The sequence below is a fragment of the Canis aureus genome, chromosome 10, assembly GCF_053574225.1.
Source record: "Canis aureus isolate CA01 chromosome 10, VMU_Caureus_v.1.0, whole genome shotgun sequence".
NCBI lineage: Eukaryota > Metazoa > Chordata > Mammalia > Carnivora > Canidae > Canis > Canis aureus.
In genome coordinates, this window is record NC_135620.1 from 72,014,137 (window position 1) to 72,037,933 (window position 23,797).

Sequence of the window (23,797 nt, forward strand, 5' to 3'; positions counted from 1 at the left end):
CCTGAGATCATGACCTGAGCTGAAGGCAGACGCTCACCCGACTGAGCCCCCCAGGTGCCCCCAAGAAATGGTGCAAACTTTTGTTTCGACTTTATAAAAACCCTTTGCTTCTAATAATTTCCAGCCTCTCGGGTGTCTGTGCTCCTCCAGCAAGATCCCCAAATTTGGTTAGGGCTAAGCTGCTCCACCCCAAACCTTGAGTCTCATATGCAGACCTTATCGGAGGCATCAGAACTTCTTGGTGTGCATATTGGGCTGCACACCCTCTAATAGGAGACATTCCTTGGATATTTTGGCCACGCACCTTCCCGGCCCAGCTGGAATTCAAGAAGTCCCTGAGACAGAACAAAAATGGAAATGAACCGAAGGAATCAAGTTATCTCTCTTTGGGGAACCTCAGAAATGGTTTGGGTTAAGTGCTTGCAAAAATTTCGACTTGTCCTAATTTTGCCTCCATGTTTTGCATGTCTCTGGTGCTTCACGCCAAAGGCTGCCAGGGTGAGATGTAGATAGTCCTTCATCCCGCCCCCGCCCCCAGCATTTCTAGCACAGTCCATTTCCTCCTATCTTGACAAGCACCTCCCTCCTTCTGCAGAGGCCTAGGGAGGAAATGGAAATACTGACTATCTGGAATGCGCAGGGCTCTCCAGGGATTACAGACCTTTAGTCAACCAACCAATTTATTTGGTTAATCCTTTGAGGGTAAAGCTTAGACTAAGCATTTCCAGGGCAGTAGTTTCAGGGCCAAAATAAAGAAAACCTTTCTAAGAACGAGAACTATCCACAGGGGGACGGAGTGCCTCATGATACACTAAGCTCGCCATGGTAAGGCATGGTAAGGAGAGACCCTAGACGTCTCTCCTTCTGTGGTCAGCGATTCTCTTTCTACTCCATCGACCCATTATTGGGTGTATTAGTCCTTTGCCACTTGATCTTGAGTAGCTGTGACCAGCTTCTAGGCCAGTCCCTAGTACTTGGGGCCTCCGTTAAAAGGCAAACCATAATTTGTCTTGTGTTACAGTAATTTGTGTATTAATTCATGTAGTCATTGAGTAATATATTTGAATCCTACACTGCAGAACATGAGTAGGTAAAGAGCATGGGGGGTTAATGGAAATCATGTGACTTGGGCTTTGCCCTCCTCGCCCCTCCTTGACTTGGGAACCTGGAGCAGATGACCCCTCCAGGAAGTTTAGTTTCCTTTTTTTTTTTTTTTTTAAATAATAAATTTGTTTTTTATTGGTGTTCAATTTGCCAACAGGTTTCCTCTTTTGGAAAGAGGGAAAGACAGCATGTACCTGGTGGATGTTAAGATTGTAAATGTAGAGAAGTCATCTAGTACTGTTTTTTTGTTTTGTTTTGTTTTGGTTTTTTGGTGTATGTGTTTTGTTTTTTTTTTCCCCTCCACTTATTGTGTAGTTCAGATTTTACTTCTCTGTCCCATTTATGTTAGCCTTCTCCTCCACACCCTCACCCAGAGGCCACAGTTACCCACACAGTACAGAAGCTCAGTCAGCCTTCCGTTGGGTTAGACGTAGTTGTGTTAGCAAATGTCTCCTGCATCCTCAGGACCATACCAGCCATTCCGAGAGACTCCAGAGAAGCGCCAGTCCCTTGGCTGCCCTCAGAGGGCTCACCCTTTCATCGGAGGGGTGTGTCCTGTTCCAGACAGTAGCCAGAGACCCAAGACTGAGACTCAGAGGGAGTTTCCCTGAGGAAGAAACCGCAGTGCTATCAGCTTACTCAGCCAACAGGGACGAGAGCCAGCACGTACGGACGGAAAAGTCCTTCGCCCACTTTCTGAAGGCCCTGGACAAATTATAAAAATAACATTTATCAAGTTCATCCAGCTTCCGCGTCGAATTCCTTGAATCCTACTGAAACTGCTACAAAAACAGGAATCTCTGTGCTCACTTTATGGATCAGGACAGTGAAGCTTGGAGGGTTGGTCGGGTGGCCTTGGGGCTCGCCCCCATAAGGGGCAGAACCAGGGTGCTGGCTGCCGTGTTCATCATAGGAGCTCAGGTGCAGGGTGAGGCAGCTCCCACCTGTTCTGTGATGACTCTGGAGTAGAAGCTAGGAGAACCGGCATCTCTGGACCTTTTCATGCATGGTGTGTGTTCAAGAAACACCAAAAATGTAGGAGCTGCCATGCCAATACCTCAAATATTGCCCCACCGTGTCTGTCGGGCGGTGTAGACCTCCACCTGTAGGCACTCGTCCTTTCAGGTTACGAATTGCCTGCTCCGGAAGGTCATTTAAAACGGGCTTACGAAACCATGGGAGAAGTCTAGGACGTGTTTTAAGTTGCCATCCCCAACGTGTAAGACAGATTTCTCAGATCTACACCTAATTACTTCTGGATTGTAGGAGGAAAACAAAAGAAGAAAAGCACAAAGAGGACAGTGATGAATGGAAAAGGTGACTTGGCTCGGTTTACAGGTGTGTTTACGGGTGTGTCACAAGCCACGTGCCATAGACAGGAAGCCCTGCAATGTCAGCAAGAGAATCACAGAGTGTGTGCATTGCTCGATGGCCGCCAAGCTTGAGCCAAGAAGTGGGGGCTGTTTCTCCGAGTCTTCATCCTCGCATCCAGAGGAAGGGAGCAGATACCCTTTGGGGTCTCTGGACGCAAGAGTAAGAAATCTCCATGAGCACCTATGATGCAGTGTAGGGAGTGCGGAGGTTCAGGAGAGAGACACCTGGAGGGTGGTAGGGACAGGCAGACACCAAAAAAAAAAAAAAAAAAGCCAGTAAGAAGTAAAGTGGAAATGGAGAGATGAGCTTATAAAGGTGTGCAGGGACATCCTTCAGATGCGTGAGATTTAGACTTTACCCTAAGTGCGGTGGGGAGCTTTTTCAGAGGTTATGAGCCGGGGGCTGTCATAATCGGACGTCCGTTTGAGGAAGAGGAGAGACATGTATTGAACACCTTCTGTATACCAGACCCCGGACTGGGGGGTTTAAAGCACATGACCAGACTGAGAAGTTTCACTTCCTTCTCAAAACGAAGAAACTGAGTCTCAGGGACATGAAGCACCTCATCCACGGCACTCTTCCCTCTTCCTTCTGCCTTCTCTTACACCACACGACCGGCATTTCATCGAAACAGCCTCCCTGGGAAATTCTGCATGGACAAGCAATTCTCCAGTGCCATTTAGATGATCTTATTTGCAAAGGACAGAGAGAAATCTTGGACTCAGCAGCCCGGCACTGAGGTCATTTCTAAGAGTTTTCCTCTCCTTACATGTACCTTCACCAGAACGTGCGTCTCTTCTCACTGGTGAAATGGGACAGCATCTGCCTGTGGTGGAAGGAAGAGGACGGGCGAAAGGAACACACTGACATTTCAGAGAAGATTCCAAGCAGTTTTCCCAAATACCCATGGGATGTGCTTTCTCCTGGTGGTTTATGAATAATTTTTCAAGAGCACATGTGCGAGTCATCTAAGGAGACAGAACAGAAAGTCCCATGGCCTGTTACAGCCTGTCCCATTGATGTGGGGCACTGAGCCCCCCCACCCCCCGGAGAAGAAGAAACAGCGCCTGCCCCAGAAAGGAGCCCCGGGCTGGCTGCTGGGACCGCCCTGAGTTTGTCATAGACGGCTCGGCCTGGCAGGGACTTTAATCTACAGAATTATTCACGATCCCAGACTGTCCTGCTGGCCCTCTCTCGTCCCCTCCCTCTTTCACTCATTGACTCTGTTGCTATTTAGTCAAACTTGAGAAAGGCCAAGCATCACGAATGGCCCTGAAGAACTTGGGATGATGAGAGTTTCAGAGAAAAAAAAGGTGAAATGTTAGGATCTGGTTCACGTGGATTCCCGCTCCGAGCCCCACTGCCATCCTGGCCCTGTCACTTGGGTAAACCAGTTCTCTTTGCTCCTACCCAACCTCCTGTCCCTAAAATAGCAGTAATGACATCTATATGGCAGGTGCTCATCGAGGATGAGACAGTGGATCCAGAATGTGGTTTTTCCTTCTAAGAGCAACAGAAATATTTTCTACTGAAATGCTCCTTTCTGCCTATGGAGTTTTAGCAGTTGAGACACCCAGTTAGGAACAACCCAATTTTGTTGTTGTTGTTGTTTAAAGGCTTGCTCTTTGGGGCCCAAGGAAGAGAGACTTTGAGTGTCTTGGTCTTACTTCACTTAACGAAGATTTGACTTTGCCTAAACGGCTCCCCGAAACCTCTCAATCCCCAACTGCTATGAAATGTTTCTGCTCTTTGGATTGAAAATCAGTAGGATCTTCTTGTGCACCTACTGGGTCTCAAGCATCATGTTCAGCCGTAGGGGGAGGTTGAGAGAAACCAGTGATGAACCCTGACCCTCGGGCAGCCCGCGATGCCCGCGGAGGAGAGGACGGAGGTTGGCAGTGCCGTGACCCGTGCACAGATGGAGCTGGCCTTCGAGGGGCGTGCACGGAGGGGCCTGGGATGGTGCCATGGGATGCAGGGGCAACCGGTTTGAAGAACGACTCTTCATTTCGTGCTTGCCGGTTGCCTCCTGACTCTAAGCCCAAGAACCAGCGTGGCTTTGTGGTTTGGGGCTGCTTCCACCCGTTCTCTGCGAGAGCAGCCCCAGCCCTGCCAACCCCCCCTGCCCCCCGCTGCCCCTCTAGGAAGATTCCTTTGTCTTCCCTCCAAGCCTGACCCCCCCATCTCGTCAGTCTGCACGTCCTTCCTCCCCACTCCCAGGCTCAGGACCAGACTCCCTCCTTCCTTCCATCCCCCGTCACTCACTTGGGGGCCCCCTTAGGACCCCGCTTCCATTCTTGTTTTTCATTTTCTTTTCTTTCTTCTTTTCCCTTTTTTTTTTCCTTGTTGTTTAATTGTTTCTGTTTTAAGTGGGGGCACCGGCGTGTAGCCAGCGTGGCCTTTGCTGTATAATTTAGTTTCATGTTCTGTACCCAAGAAACATGTAAAAAATGTAAACAGCGTTCGCTCTCCGGGGCTGCAGTGCACTTAGGAAGCCGCGGCCAGGCAGGCTTGCTGAGCCCGCTGCTTTGGCGCGTTGAGTTCTGCCCCCAAAACCACATGCTCATTTCCCTATGCCTGAAAGTAAACTTTCTCAAGCCAGGCCCAAAGGATGGGGTTCCGAGGGGACGGAGGCCTGGCCGTGCATGGGCTTTTGTTTTTGTTTGTGTTGGTTTTTCCAGCCCCCTGCTCCCATGCGCATCCCATGGCCTTACCTTGTCAGGTAGCCTGGATGTGTTACCTGTAGACCTGGACCCACGAAGGGCCTTCCACCTGTGCTTCCACCCAAGCCCTGGGTTTCTTAAAACCCCCCTCGAGTTTCAGCCAGACCCAAGTCCCAGGAGGTCCCGGATACAGGTGTGCAGGTTTGCTTTCCAGGGAGGGGTGGGCTCCATCGAGCGTGTGAGTCCTGCTGAGAGGCGTGCTTCTGAGCCAGGGCGGATCCCCAGGGACTTCCTGGGCTCCTGCCCCCCCCCGCCCCGGGGCTCTGGCCCCCCCGACCCTTGTGCGGGCTGGTGCACGGGCACGCTTGGCTGCTGGGCACCCTTGCTTCCATCCTGGGAGCCGGCTGAGTTTGGGGACAGATCTGGTCTGCTCTCAGGACTGGAGGCTGCCTGAGTGACCCCCTCGGGCCCAGGCCCGGCCTGGGAGCAAGGGGTCCAGGGAAAGAGTGGCATCCCGAGTGACGCGGGGAAGCAGAGGAGCGGCTGTGTGTTGGGGAGGGCAGGCTGGTTGGGGGCCCGGGCTCCAGGGCTGCTGGCGCCGAGCCCCCGGGGACAGCTGGAGGTCCTGGATGTGGACGTGCCACACGGCAGGCCCTGGCCACCTGTGGCCACAGGGCTCACCAGCCGCACGCACTGATCCTTTTACTTTTAAACGTGAGTAGTCGTGTGGGGACAGCGGGCCACCTGGCGGACAGGCTGACGGAGAGTCTGTTCCACCGCAGAGCTGCCTTACAGGGGGCCTCGGGGAGTCCCAGGCTTCTCAGCTGTAGGTCGGGGCCTGCGGCACCCTGGGCGCAGCGCTTGGCCGACAGCAGCCACCACCCGCCTTCACTCGGTTCAGCCGCTGCGTCATCTCCTTATAACCAACCCGTGCAGCAGGAGCCGCGTCCCCACGTCGGAAAGGTTGGCGGGGGGCCCTTGGCTCTGTGTGGTGGGTCACAAGTCAATCCAGTTCTTCCAGGGTCCACGCCACCTGTCCCCATCGTTTCTTTTTCTTTTTTTTTTTTTTTTTTTGGTGAAACAGTGTCTTGAACTTCCTAAGTGTGCATGTGTCTTCAAGGGAGGAGTTTTGCCACATTTTCTGTCAGTCACAGTAAACGTTGGTCTCTGCGAGCTCTCACCTGCCAAGGTTGGGCACCGCTCTGCGCGGTCTGTACCACCTGAAGGCCCTAGCAGGCAGGGCCGCACGGGATCTCGGCGGGCTCCTCTGCACAGCTCCCTGCCTGGCGGGGCCGCTCCGGGCAGAACTGGCGACTAGCTATCCCCGGACGGGCCTCGGGGTCCCCATCTCTCCTGCCCAAGGGAGCCTTTGTGCACCTGTCCACCTCTTGGAGGCTTAACTCTCCTTCGGGGTCTAGGTCCCATGGCACCTCCTCCCATCAGGCTGCCTCTGACCACCCACCTGTGTGCAGCCTTCGCTCTTCTGAGATCACGTGGCCCTTTTGCAACCATCCAAGGAGCACAAGCTGCCTTTTACTTTGCTTTTCCTGCATCCACAGCTTTTCAGACCAAATGCCCCAGGAGCAGCTAAGGACTTGGGCTCTATCTTTTAACGTTTAGTGATTTCCTGTGCCTGCCACAGGGTTTGCTGCGTGGAGAGTACTCGGCGGGTGCTTCTGGGTTCATGGAACGAGGCTGTTGGAAACAGTGTCTGCTGAGCCGCGTCTCTTTTATGATTGGCTTAAATGTACAAATCAGGGCCTGTGATTCCCTCATGTGGCCAGGGTACAGCCCCCTGGTAGATGGTCCTCTGGGTGACCAGAGCAAGCAGGGCCTTCGTTAGTCCCCCACTTTCCCCTGCATTGCAGACGGGGGTGCATCAGGGTCGGGGGGGGAAGGGAAGGGGTCCTGAAAGCCCATCCTGGGCCCCAGACTGGTCTTGTCTCTGCTCTCTCTGCCTCCGTGACCCACCCCCTCCACCGCTCCAGAGTGTTAGCCGCACAAGCACAGGGGTTTTTTGTTGTTGTTTCAGGATGAAAAAGAGGGCCTGGCACAAAGTAGGCATGTGGTAAATATTTATGACTCAACCTGCACTTTGCTCTGTCAACAGCTTTATGCAGAAAGTAGGAAACGGCTTCTGGAAGCCGACCCACATGGTAAAGGCTCTAGCCTTTTGCCTCTTGTTATTCCGGGAGAGACGAGGGTCTCAGTGAGGTCCCTGTGTCCCTGTGGGTAGGTTACTACGGAGGTTGGTGGGAACACAAGGGATTGTCTTTCCGGCTTGTGAGAGTGGCTCACCCTCTGGAGGTCGTCTCCCAGCAAAGGAGAACATGAAAGAGAAAGATGAAGGGAGGGCAGAAGGACAGATGGAAGGAGGCGGAAGAGGGATGCAGAATTAAGGGAGAGAGGAAAAGCAGTGACTAAGCAATAATAGAGGACAGTCAAGGGAGTGACATGGTGGTCATGGGGACGGTTGACCACAGCGACAGGAGCCACGTGAGAGGCAGGCTAGCCGGGCGGCTACGCGGGGTCTCTACCCGAAGCCCCCCCACTGTTCCAGCACGGTTACACCTGCCAGCCCCTCTGGGAGGCAGCCACTAACCCACTGGCTCACAGAGGAGTAGACTGAGACTCAGAGAGCTTGAGGAACTTCTCCAAGTTTCTGCAGCTGGCCCCGGGGGTGGGGCGGGGGAATCGAGAATTGGAACCCAAACCCGTCTTCCTCTGTGTCCAGGAAGAAAGAAGTAGAGAGGGATGAAGTAGGGACGTGCTAATTCTGTTTCTAGCAGGTAGGGCATGCCCGAGGCAGGAGTGTGGAGGGGTCCTTGTCTCGGCCCCGGGAGCAGACACCAGCATCTCATTTGGCAGTGGGGGCGTGTGGCCCTCCCAGGGGGTGCAAGGTCACACCGGCAGCCAGTGGCATCGGCTGAGGCTCCAGCCCACGTCCCTTCGACTCTTTAAGAGGTGTGTGACTTCTGCCGCTCAGTGGAAGGCTCGGGGACGTGGCAGGCATAGGGACGGTCAAAGGCTTCACCTCGTGGGTCGCAGATCATGCTGCCGCTCGCCAGGGAGCACATCTCGGAAGGGCCGCTTCCCCAGCCGGCTCCGGTGCAGATGTGCGCTGCCTTGGCCAAGGGCGCCCCGGGGGAAAGCCGCGCTCTGTAAGGCCTCCGTCCCTCGGAGGAACCTGCTCCTGGGGGGCTGGGCACTCAAGTCAGCCGTGTCCATTGGGCATTTGGTGGGCAAAGCCCCCGGTTGGCAGGTCGCATCGAAGTCACTAGCCCTACCTCCGAAACCTGGAGGGGCAGGCCAGAGAGCAGTGCTGCCCATGTCCCTCGTCTGAGCTGGAGGTCAGCACACACCGTTAAAAGCATAAGCACATCAGCAGTCCCTGTCCTCTCGTCCCTGCCCTGCCTCCTTTGGCCCCTCTTCCCAGGAGAACTCAAGATCAGGCCCCCTGGACGGGAGCAGTGGCTGCTCTTCAAAAGCGAAGAGAAGGGAGCCGATCACTCCGTGGTTTCCAGGCCTTGCTCGTGTGTGGGACGGGGCGAGGACTCCTGCGCGCCGTAGTGAGAGCCCAGGGACGGTGCGCTCTGCAGGGCCGTCTTGGCGTCAGGTGTGGGTCCCTCCCTTCAGGGCATGTGACTCGTTCCTCATCATGGACACAACCCGGAACACACAGGTCGTAATGCAGAAAGCTGGAGGAGAGGAGGGATGGACGGGGAGCGCGGAGGGAAAATAAAAAAGAACCACCTGGAAACTCCCAGCTTTTATGAACTCGAGAAAGCCTTGTTCTTTCAACACACAGATGCCTTTAAGTGAAAAATCACTGCTCTGACCTTTCTCGAACAGGCCCGGGTGGTCAAAACTGCCATTAACCACCGTTCAGCCATTCCGAACCGAGGGTTTCGGTGACCAGGCACCAAGCTTGGATGCGGGTAGCGCTTTTCTGGTTAACCCGTGAGCATGTCAGGGCTCCCAGAGAAAGGCCCAGAAGTGGCCTGCAGGGCACCCAAGCCACGCTGCTTTGGTCTGTGTGGCTCAGCCGAGCGGTGGAGACTCCCATGTGTCAGGACGTTGCTCCAGAGCTGGCCGTGTTTTCCACTCCGGAGCCAGCAGGGAGGGCATTTTTGGATCGAAGGTGACTGGATTTGTGTTCTCCGTCTTTGGCGTCTGGTTCTCCACAGGTGGTTTCCGGGCGCTGGATGTAGAGCGCACGGCCTTGCCCGGTCCCGTTGTAGAGTCACGGTCTCTCAGTATTCTGGGCCAGCACTGGAAGGGTCTCAGTGCTCCGTAAGTAGACTTCTCCAGAGCTGGCAACACCTCTGGGCTCCGAAATACAAATCGCGATGCTTTAGGATTCCTATCTGAAGTTGGCAGTGTCTCGGGATTTTCATCTTTCCCTGGCACTATCTCTGTGTTCCCATCTAGAGGTGCATGAAGACTTTGGTTGGAGCTCACGGTGCTCTTTGATCTGATCCAGAGACCACACTGCTTTTATAGCTATCCTGATCTAGAATTCATGAAATTGCATGAATTGCTTTCAGTACAAATGCTGGGGGCGGGGAGGGGGAGATTTGGAAACACAGAAAGATAAGAGCGTGTTTTTTAAAAGCAGGGTGCTCAGAGCTGTGCTTGCAGCAAGATCTGCGTCTCGACCTTTGTCCTTCATGCCTCCGCTGCTGACATCATCTGGGAAACTCGGTTTCTTGTGGCTCAGCTGTGGCCCATCTTTCCCCTTCTCTCGCCTCTTCTCCGGCCGCTGCTCTCCAAAGCCCACTTGAAATTAAGAGTTTGTGTTTCAGGCCTGGCCCGCGGGCACAGATTGCCCTGGCAGCTCTTTGCTCCACGCCGCTCCCTCAGCCTGAACATACCTCGAACACAGATCCCACCGCGCTGTCCTCTGTGGATTTGCTTGTAGAATCTTTTACACACACCGTCCCCCTCAGCCCCACCCATCCGGGGTTGCTATTTGTGAGAAGAGGTTTTACCTTTCTTTCTATTTTTTTATTTTTATTTTTTTAAAGAGATCTTATTTATTTATTCATGGTAGACAGAGAGAGAGAGAGAGAGAGAGAGAGGCAGAGGGAGAAGCAGGCTCCATACCAGGAGCCCGACGTGGGACTCGATCCTGGGACTCCAGGATCACACCCTGGGCCAAAGGCAGGCGCTAAACTTCTGGGCCACCCAGGGATCCCCCTTTCTTGCTTTTTAAATCTGGGACCCATTTTCACCATGTAGACCAAGGTGAATAAGGAACCTACAAGGAGGAAGTGCCATGTAAATATATATTGAATAAGTGAATGAACGAATGAATGAATGGAGAGAGAAATAGAAAAATTCAAGGTTGAGCTAGAAAAAAAAAATCTGAGCCTCCCAAAAGAAAACTGAGATTTCTGGGAACCCCTAAAGCCCCTGCCTCTCACCCCTTCAGAATTTCGGGAAGGTCCCACCAGGCACTCTCCTCACCCCGTCAGCATCTTCCTGTGGGAGGAGGCACATGTGCCGTGAAGTCACCCACGGACCATCTGGCTGGGGATCCCGTGTTCCTCCTCTGCGACAGGAGATTACATAAGCTGGACAGGAGCCTCCAGATGTTAGCAGTTTCTGCTCATTTTTTTCCCCTCCCTTCTCAACAACAATAATAATAATTAAAACAAACACGGGCCTCGTCCCCTGCCCACACCCCTGAAATTACAAACAGGTGGGCCCAGAGGCCCCGCCCCACCAGAGGCCTCCCCGGGTCCCGGGGCCGAGCCGCCGACCCTCAGGGAGGCCTATCCTGCTCTGAGCCCGACAGCCAGGCCCGCCGCCCCGGGGCTCGGGACGACGCAGGCCTCCGGGAAGGGATGTGGCCGTGTCATGAGAAGTCCCTGTGCCGGGCTTTCCCTCTCTCCGGCTCCCACCCCCAACGCCTTGGCCTTCAAGTTAAATGGATGTATTTTGGAAGACGAGGTGGCTTAAGAGATTAGTAATGAGATCCCAAGTCTTTCACTGCTGGGTCAGGAGTTCAGAGGCGGGCCTGGGTGACTGGTGAATGGCATAATTAGGGAGCCGGGAGCAGGCCTACGGAGGGCCCGTGTGAACCGAGCCCGGCCAGGCCTCTGCAGGGAGGGGCCGCCAGCCGCACAAAGCCCACCGCCACATCCGACACTAATCACTCTCCCTTGTTGAGGATTTACTAGCCTCAGAAGCCCGAGCCCCTGCCCGATGCCTCCTGCGAGCGGCTGTCCGGTTTCCAGCGATGAGCACTGCCCAAGGCCCAGCTCTCCTGTGCGTCGGTGGGGAGAGGCCGCTCACCCCGTGGGGTGTCGCGGTGAGAACGCACACCGTGTGCCATACGCACTGGTGACCGGGGGTCACTTATTTTTAATTATTGCCGCCACTGCTGTGCTGATTCTTTCTCCCTTGGCCTCAGTTTCCCCATATGAAAATGGGTAGATCTGAATCTCTGCGGCCACACAGGCTGGAGTTAACGGAGGCGGAAGCAGCTGGGGCATCACCATCGCTGCCTCACCATCACCTTTCACACACCGTGGCCTGCGGGGTCCGCACCTGTACCCCAGGAGATAGATGTGCAGTAACCCGGCCGGCCGGGCGTCAGGCCCAGACCTCAGCAGCCGCCACGCGTGTGGCTTTGGCTCACTCCCAGCTGTCGAGTGAGTGAGGCCGCTGATGCCTGCCTCCCGCCGAGGCGAGGATCCGCATTCAGGGCACGGTTGCTGCTTTACATTTGGCCTTGCCACGTCTCCGGGCTGCTTCCTCCGGCCTCTTGAGTAAACGTCACCTGCAGGAGAAGGGGAAGGCATCACCTTTCTGTCCCCTACAGCCGTAGACTTGATGGTGAGCCGTTTCTCCTCCAAGAAAGGTAGCGTCACTGTAGGAGTGTCCATGTGCTCCAGACCAGGGAGCCTGGTGGTTCTCTGCTCAGGTCCGCTCAGAAGCCTGGCTGCTTCTTCATGGCCGTTTAGGGCAGCCCAGGACTTTGTACCCCCAACCTCAGGGTTTAGGACGTGTGGGGGGTACGGGCCGGAAGACATTAGACCCTGCTGGAGTGTGGAATAGCTAATGCGTTAGGGACAGACCCCGGGGCCGCTGAGGAGCTAATCACCCCAGCGCTGAGCCCCGAAGTTGGAGGCCATCAAATGTCAAGTTATCTTACATGCAAGTAGCTCCTGGGTGGAAGCCCTGAGCTCTGCTGCCGCGTCCAGCCCCCTGGGTGTGAGGAAGGAGGCGTCTCTCCGCTCTGCGCACCTGCCTTGTACACAGGAGATGCTTTTGCTTGATTGTCTGAGCCAAATAATCTCGAAACTGAAAAAGAGCCAGTCCACTCCTCCCCCTCCCTCCATCTCTTTAAGGGGGGCATCAAAGGGGAAGCTGCTCTGGGGGCCTGGGGACAGTGAGCATTGTGTCTAATGGTTGCTACAAGAAAGCCTGGCCTTTCTTCTTCTCTCTCTGTCTCTGTCTTTTTTCAGTGCTACTAAGTGTGCAAAGAGGTCAGAGGAGGGGATTGAAGGTGTGTGTGTGTGTGTGTTTATCTCTCAACCCTCAGTTGCCTTAAAATTCTCTGTGGTCAGGGGGTCAGTTTGGAATAAGAAGCAGAACAGGCTGGACCAGGGAGTGAGGAGAGAGACCTGGTGGGGGGAGGATGACAGTGCTCTGCAGCCAGGGGAAGAGGCCCCGGACCTGGAATCTCGACGTTTGGGTTTCCCGTGTATCACGTGTGCATCAACTAAGATAAGGCACGAGGGACACTTGCTAGAACACCTGATGGAGGTTTCCTCCACAGCCCGAAAGCAGGGTGTTCTCATGACACCTTTCCTAAGCCCAAACGGCATAAGGCAAAGAAACAACTGCCATTCATTTGTATGACAACATGTTGGGGTGTCCCCAGACCCCAAAAAAGAGTCTTACTTAGGCTCTTCTGCTACCTTAGGACCCACCTTGGTAACCAATGCACAGAGTAAATGGAGGCCAAGCCCAGAGGCTCAGAGGCACAGGTCTAAGCTCGGGTGGCCTGATGCTAAGATGCTGGGTGTAGTTCTGGAGAAGCAGCTGGGTGGGGGGCCCTCGCTGCTGGGGGTGCACGCTGCCTCTGCAGGACGCGCCGCAAGACAAACACTGAGCACTGTTGTTTGCTTTTGGCCTTTTTTTTTCCCCATAAAAGTGAAAATCCCCTTTGGATTTCTTTCAGTTATCGAGAACAGGTACTAAGGTAGGCCTTTGATAAAAGCAAAGTGGTGCAAAAAAAAAAAAAAAAAAAAAGCAAAGTGGTGTGACGTGAACTTTGGAAAAGCAGGGGATCCGTATAGATGGTAAAGGATCAACGACCTTTACGACGTTATTGTTGGTGACTCATTCTTTTATTCAACTAGTCTGGGCTTTAGGCTTCTCACTGCTCTTCGTACTGAAGATGTCACAGGCAAGCCACCGCCGTTCTTGCCCTCCGTGAGCGAACAGCCACGTTCAGGGATTGCAAATAGGCCCATCTCCTGGGCCGATGCCGACCAGTGATGAGAGGTTCGCCAGAGTGTTTTATTAAGGTGGATTCTGAGGTCTACACTCAGGGGAACAGTCCGCACCGTTTAATTAATGGTGTCTGTCCCCAGCAAGGGCTTGGCGGATGGCGGATGCCTCAACCGGCCCAGTGGTCTCAGGGCCAGCAGACTCCCCGTTAGCGATCAGCCTGTTTCTCATCTGGAAAGTAGAGGTAATATTAATACCTTTCTCATCAGGTGGTTCTAAGTATGAAATAGCGGAATCGGACAGGCTCTGGTGCGCAGAGTCGTGGGAGATCGCTCGAGTACCAGTTACTACTGTCATCATCGTGTTGTGCATCAACTGCATGTGAGCCTGGGTGGTGGGCGGGCAGGGTCTTTCAGCGCTCAGGAAGGAATCCCAGGTCCCTGCACCACGCGGCTATTACCATGTCCACACCTGGGCTTCCGGCTCTCGTGCGTCAGCCCCGACCCGCGTGCTCGGCCGCCTTAGTCCAATAGGCGCAGCATTCGCTGAGCCGCGCCTCGCGAGCCGCAGTTGGACACCAGTGAAGAGGGGACAGAAATCAGGGGCGAGCACTGCCCCTGACGCTCAAGCATGGGGACAGATGGACACACGAGAAACCACAACAGGTGTGGCCAAGAGGTATTGGGAAGTCTCCACCCAGAGGGTAGGAAGGATACGGATCTGGAGTTGGGCCCGTGGGCTTTGCCTCCTCCGCGGTGAGGAAGTGCCCGGTGCCTTCTGAACCTTGAACTCCCTATGTCTCAAATGGGGACAGCAGTGCTTCTTCCTCCCGGTTAGCACTGCAAGAGGCAAGAGGACCCCCGGGGCAGCGCCAGCACTGTGGACTGTCTGTGAGAGTTGGTGCCCTTCCGCTCCCTGTGGGAGCACTGCGGAGGGAGCAGCGTGCTCTGTAAGGGACAGGCACGCGGGCTCTGCAGAGGTGGCTTTGCTGCACCTGCCCCCTCGGTGTTGTGGTCTCCGTGGCCTGACCCCTGGCCTCCTTCCTGCCATCTCCATGTCAGGGAACCCTGTCCCTCGTACCACCTTGCAGTTCTTGGGGAAATAACTTGGCGTTGGAGCTGCAAGCCTGATGTTACAATGTGACCTAAGTAGAAATATTTGGAAACGCTGCCTGGGTTATGTGTGTGTGTGCATGTGTGTGCGCATGTGCGCAGGGGTGCGTGCATGCATGCACTTGTGCATTTATGTCTATTGTTAGTGTCAGCATGCACCCCCACGTCCCCCCCACCCCCCCAGTCCTTTACCTCTCTTTTTTCTATGAGACCCATTCCCGGGTCCCTTTGGGCTGAAAGAGGAAATTGGAGAGGACGGGCCTGAGACTTGAAGAGCACTTCCTCCCTCCTGTGATTGACAAAAGGGCATGTAAATCTGTAAAAGCGAAATTCAATAGAAACCTCATGGCATCTCCCCTGTGTGGGAAAATACCAGAACTCCCGCTCCCCCCCTGTTCTCCCTCTGTCTCCCCGCCTTTGTGTACGACGTGTGTGGGTGGAAGATAAACTGGATTTAAAAAACCCTTTGAAAGCAAGACATCGTTAACTCCTCTAATTGAAAGCAGTCTTCGGCAAAGGGGGGGGTTTGGAGGCGGGTGCTGGATGGAGGGGACCTGAGCCCCGAAGTCCTGGGGCCACGGAGGCCTCTGTGTCTGTCAGCCCAGGCAAGCCCACTACCCACCAGACATCCCGGCCCATCCCAGAGGAGCTTACGGCCAGTCTGTCCCGTCTCCAGTGGGCTCCGTTCCCCATCTCACCATCAGATGTGATGGCTGGGATCAGATCTCTGAGGATACCCCCAGCGCAAATATCCAGTGATCTCAAGGCTTTGCGGGGAGAACCAGCTCTTTGTAGCATGCATGAAAAGAAAAGAAAAAGAAAACAGAAAACACATTGCTGGAATGGCTGCGGTAAATGTTTATGTTTGCCCTCCGGTTTGCGTAGAAAGGTGGCTGTGAAATTGGCCCTCCAGAGACCAGAGCCGCGAGGTCCAGGGGTTGGCCGAGGGGCTGACGGGACAATCCCACTTCCTTACGGGGTCCACACTCTCTCCGGCAGCATTCGCCAGGAAGGCGCGGGGAGTGAAACGCTGGCCGACTGTCAGCACTGAAAAGCCTGTTAGGGATTCAGCTCACTCTGTCCTTGTGCACGTGAGAAGGATGGGTGTCGGGGGACATAAGATGTGGGTCAGCTCTGGTCGGCAAGCCTCTGGCCTGGCAAGCCAGGGCTCTTTCCACCACCTTGCCCAGCCCAGGGCCGCCCTGGGAGGAACTGCTTTGGGCTGCTGAAGCAGCTTCCGTCCAGCACAAATTCCAAGTCCATCCTCCACGACAGCCCGGGGAGAACGGCAGGTGGCCCCTGCCCAGGTCACAGCCACTCTTAATAAGATTGTGGGCTGAGTGAGCGCCTTCGAATTGAATCCCGGTACCACGGTGAGCTGTGAGCCGTGTGACCTCAGGCAAAGTACGAGGCCTCCAGTCCTTACTTATGAAACAGGTGTCCTCACGGTGCCACCCTCCCAGGGTTGTCCTGAGACCTGCAAGATTTGGCACACAGGCTTAAAAAGCGCCCGTCCTAGGACCGCCATCCCGCCGCTGCCACCATTCCTGTTGTCATTGTTGTCCCCGGGGCACCCACTGCGTCCCGGTGCTGGGCGATGTGCTAGGATGGATGCGGGCGTGACGACAGCGTGCTTCTCAGCTTGGAAGTCTTGAGAACTTAAAGGGCTAAGACTGGGCTCTAAACAACTATACTCCAAGCTGACAAGCGCTGTGACCGAGGTATATACGAAGAGCTATGGGAACACGCGAGAGAGCAATTAATTCTGCGTGGGGGGCGAGCAAGGGCCTTCAGAGGAGGAGTGATATTCGAGACTGGCTTTGAAGCGTGTGTAGTAGTGCACAGCATGGGCATCAGTGCAGCGGCGGGGCTGGCGGGGTGGGGGGGAGTCTGGGCACGAGCACCAAGGTGGTTGAGGCCGGGCACGTGAGAGAAGGGGCCGCGTGGGGCGGAGGAAGCCCCACCGTGCACGTGTGTGGATGCCCACCTGCTGCAGGGGCGGGGGGGGGCGGGCAGCTGGGGGTGAAGGTGGTGATGTGGCCGAAACCGGCTCCCGAAGGCCTTTGCCAGTTGTGTCTTAGGAAACCTCCCGTCCCGCGGTCCCGGGGCGGCCATGGAGGGGTGATCGGGGCAACAGGGTGAGTTCTTTACTTTGGCAGGTTAGTAGTGAGGACCTTGGAGCAGGGAGCATCTGGAGGCAGAGAGTGGTGACTGGTGCCTTCTTCTCCATCAGAGGAAGTGGAGGCTTTGGCCAACGCAGGCACATAGACCGTGGCGTCAGAAGGATCGGAGTCTGGCTTCTGGCCGCCCTACACAACTGGATGTGTGACCTTAATGGGGTTCTTTAAAGCCTCTCTGCCCCCCTTCCTCAAAAGGAAAATGGGACAATGATTCCAGCCTCACAGAGGATAACTGGGAGGATAAATGGTATTGGGACCTTGAGATCCTTGGTGGAAGTCGTTACACAGGGTGTCCTCAAGCTCCTGGGGGACTTTGGGGTCATCCCGGACAACCACGGTGTGTCACAGATGGGGAGGCTGAAGGTGGGGGGGAGGTCCAGCTGATAAGTGACACAGCCAGAACCAACCCAGGTCTCCTGTTTCCCATGGGGGGTGTTAGGTGTAGGCACATCCCTGAGGGTGATGAGGCATCTAGGGCATGGTGCCGAAGACCAAGCGGGGCAGCAGCCTCTTGCCCCTCGGTTCCCACAGCTGTTAAGATGGGACTGGACAGCAGTGGCTGCTCAGCTTCCATCGAAGACCTAGAGCTGGGCTTCTCCTGGAGAAAGGAGTGGCGTGGGCACCGGAATTCCTGTCTGCTCTCCATGCCATGCGTTCTTGGGGAAGAGCGAGACCTCCCGCTAGAGATGGTTCTACACAACAGAAGTAGGACTGGGGGCTCCTGGCCGGCTCAGTCAGAGGAGCATGTGACCCTTGATCCCAGGGCTGTGAGTTTGAGCTCCACGTTGGGTGTAGAGCTTGCTAAAACAAATAAACCTAAAAACACCAAGGGGGAGCTGAGCATAGGTGAGGAAAAAGCATCCATTCTTGAGACCAGAAAATTCTGCATTTTAATAACAGTTTTGCCACCTACTTGTCGCGTTACGTTGTACAAGACAGCCCACCCTTCCTTGCGCGCTGCAGAAGGAATCATCTCAGTAGGCAGCTCTTCAGTTCTTCTAACTCTGGAACTCTAAATACGAAAGCGTGTAGACATTGCTACTTAGAGGAAAACGTTGGAGAAAGTACAGCCAGACACGTCCTGGCCGCTGGGAAGTGCTGTCCGAGGGCAGATTGAGGTGCCTGTGCATGGAGGTGAGTTCTCCGGCTCTGAAGTGATCAAGAAGATCCTGGGTAATCCCTCCTCCAACCCCGAGAGTACCTAAGGGAGGGTGCTTGCCAGCCCACCCACATCTGCTCCTTGCCTGGCACCATTATATGGATTTCTCTCCCCCAACCTGAACCGGCTCACTTGTTTTATTAACGTATTTGCTCATTCGATGCATATCAGTATTTTAGTCTTTCAGTACTACTGTGTCCCATTTTATTGTGACAAAAAAGTGAACAAGAGAGCTACTTTTTTTTTTTTTTTTAGATTTTATATATGTATTTTAGAGAGAGAAAGAGAGAGGATGGGGGTGGGAGGGAAGAAGAGGAAGAGACTCCCAAGCAGACTCCCTGCTGAGCACCGAGCCCAACTCGAAGCTTGATCTCAGGACACTGAGATCACAACCTGAGTCAAAATTGAGAGTCAGATGCTTAACTCACTGGGCCACCCAGGTGCCCCAAGATCTACCTTCTTTCACACATTTTTGTGTGTTCGATAAGGTATTGTTGGCTACAGGTACAGCAGGTTTCCAGAACTTAACCACCTGGCTTAACCTGAAACCTGATGTCTGGTGATTAGCAACTACCTTCTCCCCGCACCCCAGCCCTCGGCCGCCACTGTTCCACTCACTGATTCTACCAATCTGACTTCTTTTTTTTTTTTTTTAAGGGAGTTTTTTTTAATATATTTTTTTAAGTTTTTATTTATTTATGATAGTCACAGAGAGAGAGAGAGAGAGAGAGGCAGAGGGAGAAGCAGGCTCCATGCACCGGGAGCCCAACGTGGGATTCGATTCCGGATCTCCAGGATTGCGCCCTGGGCCAAAGGCAGGCGCCAAACCGCTGCGCCACCCAGGGATCCCCCAATCTGACTTCTGTAGCTGCCTCATGCAAGTGGAATAATGCAGTATTTGTCCTTTTGTGGTGGCTTTATTTCACTTAGCATGATGTCCTCCAGGTTCATCCTTAGCATCACATATGGCAGGGTTTCCTGTTTTTTTTTTTTTTTTTTGGCTGTATAACATGCTGCCATTCTATCAACAGATGACATGTTGTTTATGCATTGACCTCCTGATGGACCTTGAGTTTTTTGCACATCTCAGCTATTGTGAATAATGCCGTAGCGGACATGTGGGCCGAAAGTGGGCAAAGCCGAAAGCCAGGTTCCATCTGTAGGAGGCCCCCCTCTTCATCTGTCAGGGCAACCCGAAGCCTGGAGGCTGCCCATGTTTTTAGAGCCCCTAGGTGTGCTCTGCAAGGTCTAGTGATGTGAAGGGACGGATAGCAGCATGATGGAGAGGGCAACAGGTTACTATGCTCAGCCCCCGACAGCACTGGGGAGGGTTGTTAGGTGGCATCATCAGAAAGATGATGTGTGTGCAAGACCGGGTCATCCGAGGGAGAGAAGAATGGCTCACGCGCGATCTGGGAGGTGCAAGTTGGGAAGACGGGGAGGTGAGGAGGGTTGGGGAGGTCAGCAGAGCGACTGGAGGAAAGGGGATGATGAGGGAGACGGCACCCACTTCCTGCGGCTGCCAGGGGAGCTCGGGTCCCCACAGAGCGTGGGATGTAACTCTCCTGCTTGTTTCCGCATGAATGTTCAGGAAAGTCTCCGTTGTTCAGTAATGCTTTATGCAGTCGGACTTGGCTTTCTTTGGAGGGTGCAAAGCAGTGAGTGGATGAAAACGGAGCATCCCCGTGGAATCAGTCACCTTGGGATCGCACTTGGACCGTAGTGACCAACCCTGTGGCCAAGAGCAAAGCTCTTTTTTCTCTCAGCTGTGCAGAGCCCCGGGGGGTGCCACCCACCCTCAGTAAGTAGCTGGTGAATGAGCAGAATCCGCAAGGTCTACAAAAGCAGGAGGCCTGTGAGTGTTCGCTTCACCTTTCCCCTGCGGCCTACCCCGCTCCTCCCCGCCAGCCTCCCCCAGGAACGTAGAAGGTTTTAAGATCAACCGGGGCTTTGGGCAAAGGTTCAGCTGGATTTGTTTGCTCCTCTCTGATCTGCTTGACTGTCCCCGGCCAGGATCGCAGCCAGCTTGAAACAAACACAATCTAAATAGGAAAACAGGAGAATAAAATAACAGCAGTTATTCTCAAGCCCTGTCTGGTGCTGATAGAGCTGACCAGATAAGAGAAAATTGTATTTGAGCAATAAGAGGGCTTTGTTGGTGTCTTAGATGCAGAGATAAGCATCCCCCCCCCCCCCCCGCCCCCGCCGCCGCCCAGCACTCCAGAGATGTGCTCCAACCACACTCTGCTGGGGACGGGCAGCTCAGAACACTCCGAACACAGGGGAAAGAATTTCCAAATGATACATGTCGAATTGCTGGCCAGGATTTCAAATGCCATAGATAGTTTATGCAAAGGCTCGCACTGTTGTAAAATGTAACACAATCCACTGGCAGATCTGCCTAAGCCCAGTCCCAGTTGTTTTTGAGAAAAATAAACTCGAAGACATCTTCCAGCCTATTAAAGTGGCTGGTCTGCCCCCCGGTCTCCTTGGTATTGGGCTTCGAGAGACTTGACCAACAGAAGCTGTCACCTGCTTCTGGCCAATGAGATGGTTGATTCCTGGCACCTCTACACTCCTTGAGACGTGACACGCGACGTTCGGGGGGAAAACTCCTGCTGCATGCCCAGGACCCACTGATTTCTCGGGGAGGGGAAAGGGAACTTTGGCAATAGACGGCTCTTACTACTTTTCCATGCTCTTAAAGCAGTGAAGCTCTTTTCTGAAGGGAAACATGACATGGCAGCTTGATAGGTAAGACCCGTGAGCGGAGATGCTACAGGTAAAGCAGCAGAGAAGGAAGGAAGCAGATTCACACCCTGAGCCGCAGGTGGAGGCCTCCAGGGAACCCTGGAATCCCTGAAAACCTGTGAGCTCATCTCATGTGCAGATGTCAAAGATAAAGCAGGGTCTCCTTAGCGGAGGCCAGCATGCCCCTGCAGGACGTCCTGGGTGATGCTTCAGAGCTGGCTAAGCAACTTTTTAATTTTTTAAAAATATTTTTAAGGTTTTATTTATTTGTGAGAGAGGGGATGAGCAGTGGGAGAGGAACAGAGAGAGAGAGAGAGAGAGAGAGAGAAGCACCCCCCCCTGCTGAGCAGGGAGCCCAATGTGGGGCTTGATCCCAGCACCCAAAGATCATGACCTGAGCCCAAGGCAGATGCTTAACTGAGCCACCCAGGCGCCCCTCTATATGGGGCTTCAAGAATGAATTGATGAAGATGTTAACGGCAAGGGACACCAGATGAAGGAGGCGCATTCAGGACTCAGTTATTACTTTTGCAGCTTTTTTTGTCAATATGAAATCACTCCAATACAAAAAAGTTCATTTAAAAAATAAAAAGGCACTGATGATTGCAGTTGTAGATGATGGCGCAGCCACGCGGCCACGCATTTGATCTTGAATTTGACTATAGCACATTTGACATACGACTCTTCTACTCTGTTTTTAATTCTTCTGTAGTCATCTCTAGGGATCTCTGGTAGGGAGATTGTCTTGCTCTGTGTGATTTTTTTTGTAAATGACATCATATTGTACCTGTCCATTCATACCTCGTTCCTGCTCCGCCTCCCTCCCCGCGGAGTATTAGGCTTTTGCAACCTCTCCATTGATGTCTTGGACTCGGGAGGAGGGAGAGCTTCTGTTTCGTGTGGCCAGGACCCACACTGGACCTGACACTGAATACTTCTACTATCATCCCTGTGCATGGATTTAATTCAGGCCTCTTCACAGTCTTTTGCCAAATGGAAGGATGGTCACGTGACTGTTTCTTACTCGATGCATCCCTTCCCCACAGAAGGACATATAAACTGTTCCCGATCTCTTGCTACTCTAGGTATCGCTGGAATCCGTATCCTTGATCCTTGCATATACTTTCTCTTTTTCCCTCTCTTTTGTGTTTGTTTTACATGTATACGTGTCTATTATGACCTTCTGGGGTCTTTTTTTATAGCTTGCAGGAGCCTTAGCGTTTGCCAGTCGGCCTTTCTCAGATGAGTACACTGAGACCCAGACGTGTGGCATGACAGGCCCAGATCCACAGGGAGTTTTGAGAGAGGAGCCACATCCCAGGTCAGAGGAGCAGCATGGACGTGGGGCGGCCTGCTGCGAAAGGCCTCACCAATCTCAAGAACTAGTCCGTTGTTTCTCTCCTTTTCCATCATAGAGCTTTTCTGTTTTCTACTCGACAGTTTACAGCTGCGCATGCCTGTGTGGTGCCTGGATGGACACGTGCGCTCATGGTCGGCCCTAGCTCCTCAGCGTCTGTCCCGTCCCACAGTGTTCGGCAAACAGCAATCTCCCAACAAATAGGACTCGGATGCGTGAACGACCTGAGGAATGGAATGACATGTGGATGCACAGTATACACACGTGCACACAGTGTACACACACACACACACACACACACACACATCCTGTCTTTGGGGGATAGGCCCATACTATCATAGTCTTTCCTCTGTCCTTCATACAGATCTGGGCACAATTTTCAGATTTGTTCTAAAATGTTCTGCTTTGGATTCACGACTCTGCAAGATCCCACCCCTCCTCCTGCCTTTTCTGCTGCCCTCCCCAAGCTCTCAGAATACCAGGCAGCTAAGCACAACCGAAGCATTCCAGATTTCCACTTTCCTCGGAGCCTTTGCTCCTGCTCCTGGCACCCGCAGTGCCCTAACCCCCTGTCTCCTCTATTCTTTAAGATCCAACTCAGACGTCAGCTCCTCCAGCATTTGCCCCATGAGAATGTCTCTGTCGCCTCCACCACCAAAACGTGGTATCTGTCCTGTCCCTAAGAGTGTGGAGGGTTCCCTGTTCCTCGGTAGGCGGTGGGCTCCTGGAGCACAGCGGGCTCCTGTCTGTCATCCCTGTTTCCTCCTGTGGCGCCAAGAACAAAATAGGTGGATGGCAAAGGTGTTTCTACTTGAATTTAATTCAACTTCTGACACCCTCTAAAACACGTTTCTCTTTATCTTTTCGCAGGTGTGTCGAACGAAGGTGATAGATCTCAGTGAAGGCATTTCCCAGCATGCCTGGTACCCTTGTACCATCAGCTACCCATACTACTCCCAGATGGCTCAGACCACTTTCTGGCTCCGGGTAAGCCAAAGCTTTAAGAGCCTTAGACTCTCCAGCAGTGGCCCCCAGGAACCAATTCCCATGACCCTTCCTCAGGATGGCTTGTCTCCTCCCTGAGGGTGCTCATGGTCAGGACAGAGAACAAAACACTTGGCAATAGGATGCTTCCTGAAATAGAATCCCTTCATCGCTCATGGAATGCCCCTCGTCATTCTTGTTTTGGCAAAGACTCTGGATACCTTTTGTCTTCCCGGAACCTTCTGTTCATTGCTCAAGGCCTTTTAAGATTGTCTTCTCCCCCTTGAAGGCTTAACTGATCCCCGCAGAGGAGTGACTGACTGTTCTCTCCCTTCTCGTCCTGTGTTTGGTCATCTGTTGGATGGTGCTTGTCACATTATTCTGTGGCTCTCTTTGGGCCCATCTTCCTGACTAAGGATTGTGGATTGTATTGACTTTTGATTTGCACATCACTGACCCACTTTGAACTCCATGGTCCGCAGAAATGCAAGGGCTGGGTCTTACTCGGCTTTGTCTCCTTGCTGCCCAACACAGAGGCTAGCATGGAGAAGTGACAAATAATAACAGCACCTTTCTTTTTTTATGGTTTTAGTATGTGCCAGACACTTTGTTCCCATTATCTTACTGGAGCCTCACAGGCACCCTAT

The 23,797-nt window shown here is 53.6% G+C and overlaps 1 protein-coding gene across 1 annotated transcript in view; it reads left to right on the forward strand.

Annotated features, from left to right (window-relative positions):
• Positions 1-23,797, forward strand: part of PAPPA (pappalysin 1) — a 237,167-nt gene that overhangs the window by 144,548 nt on the left and 68,822 nt on the right. Inside the window, exon 11 of the mRNA XM_077913087.1 lies at positions 23,037-23,153. Within this exon, the coding sequence (XP_077769213.1) occupies positions 23,037-23,153 (117 nt within the window). The remainder of the gene's footprint in view (positions 1-23,036; positions 23,154-23,797) is intronic.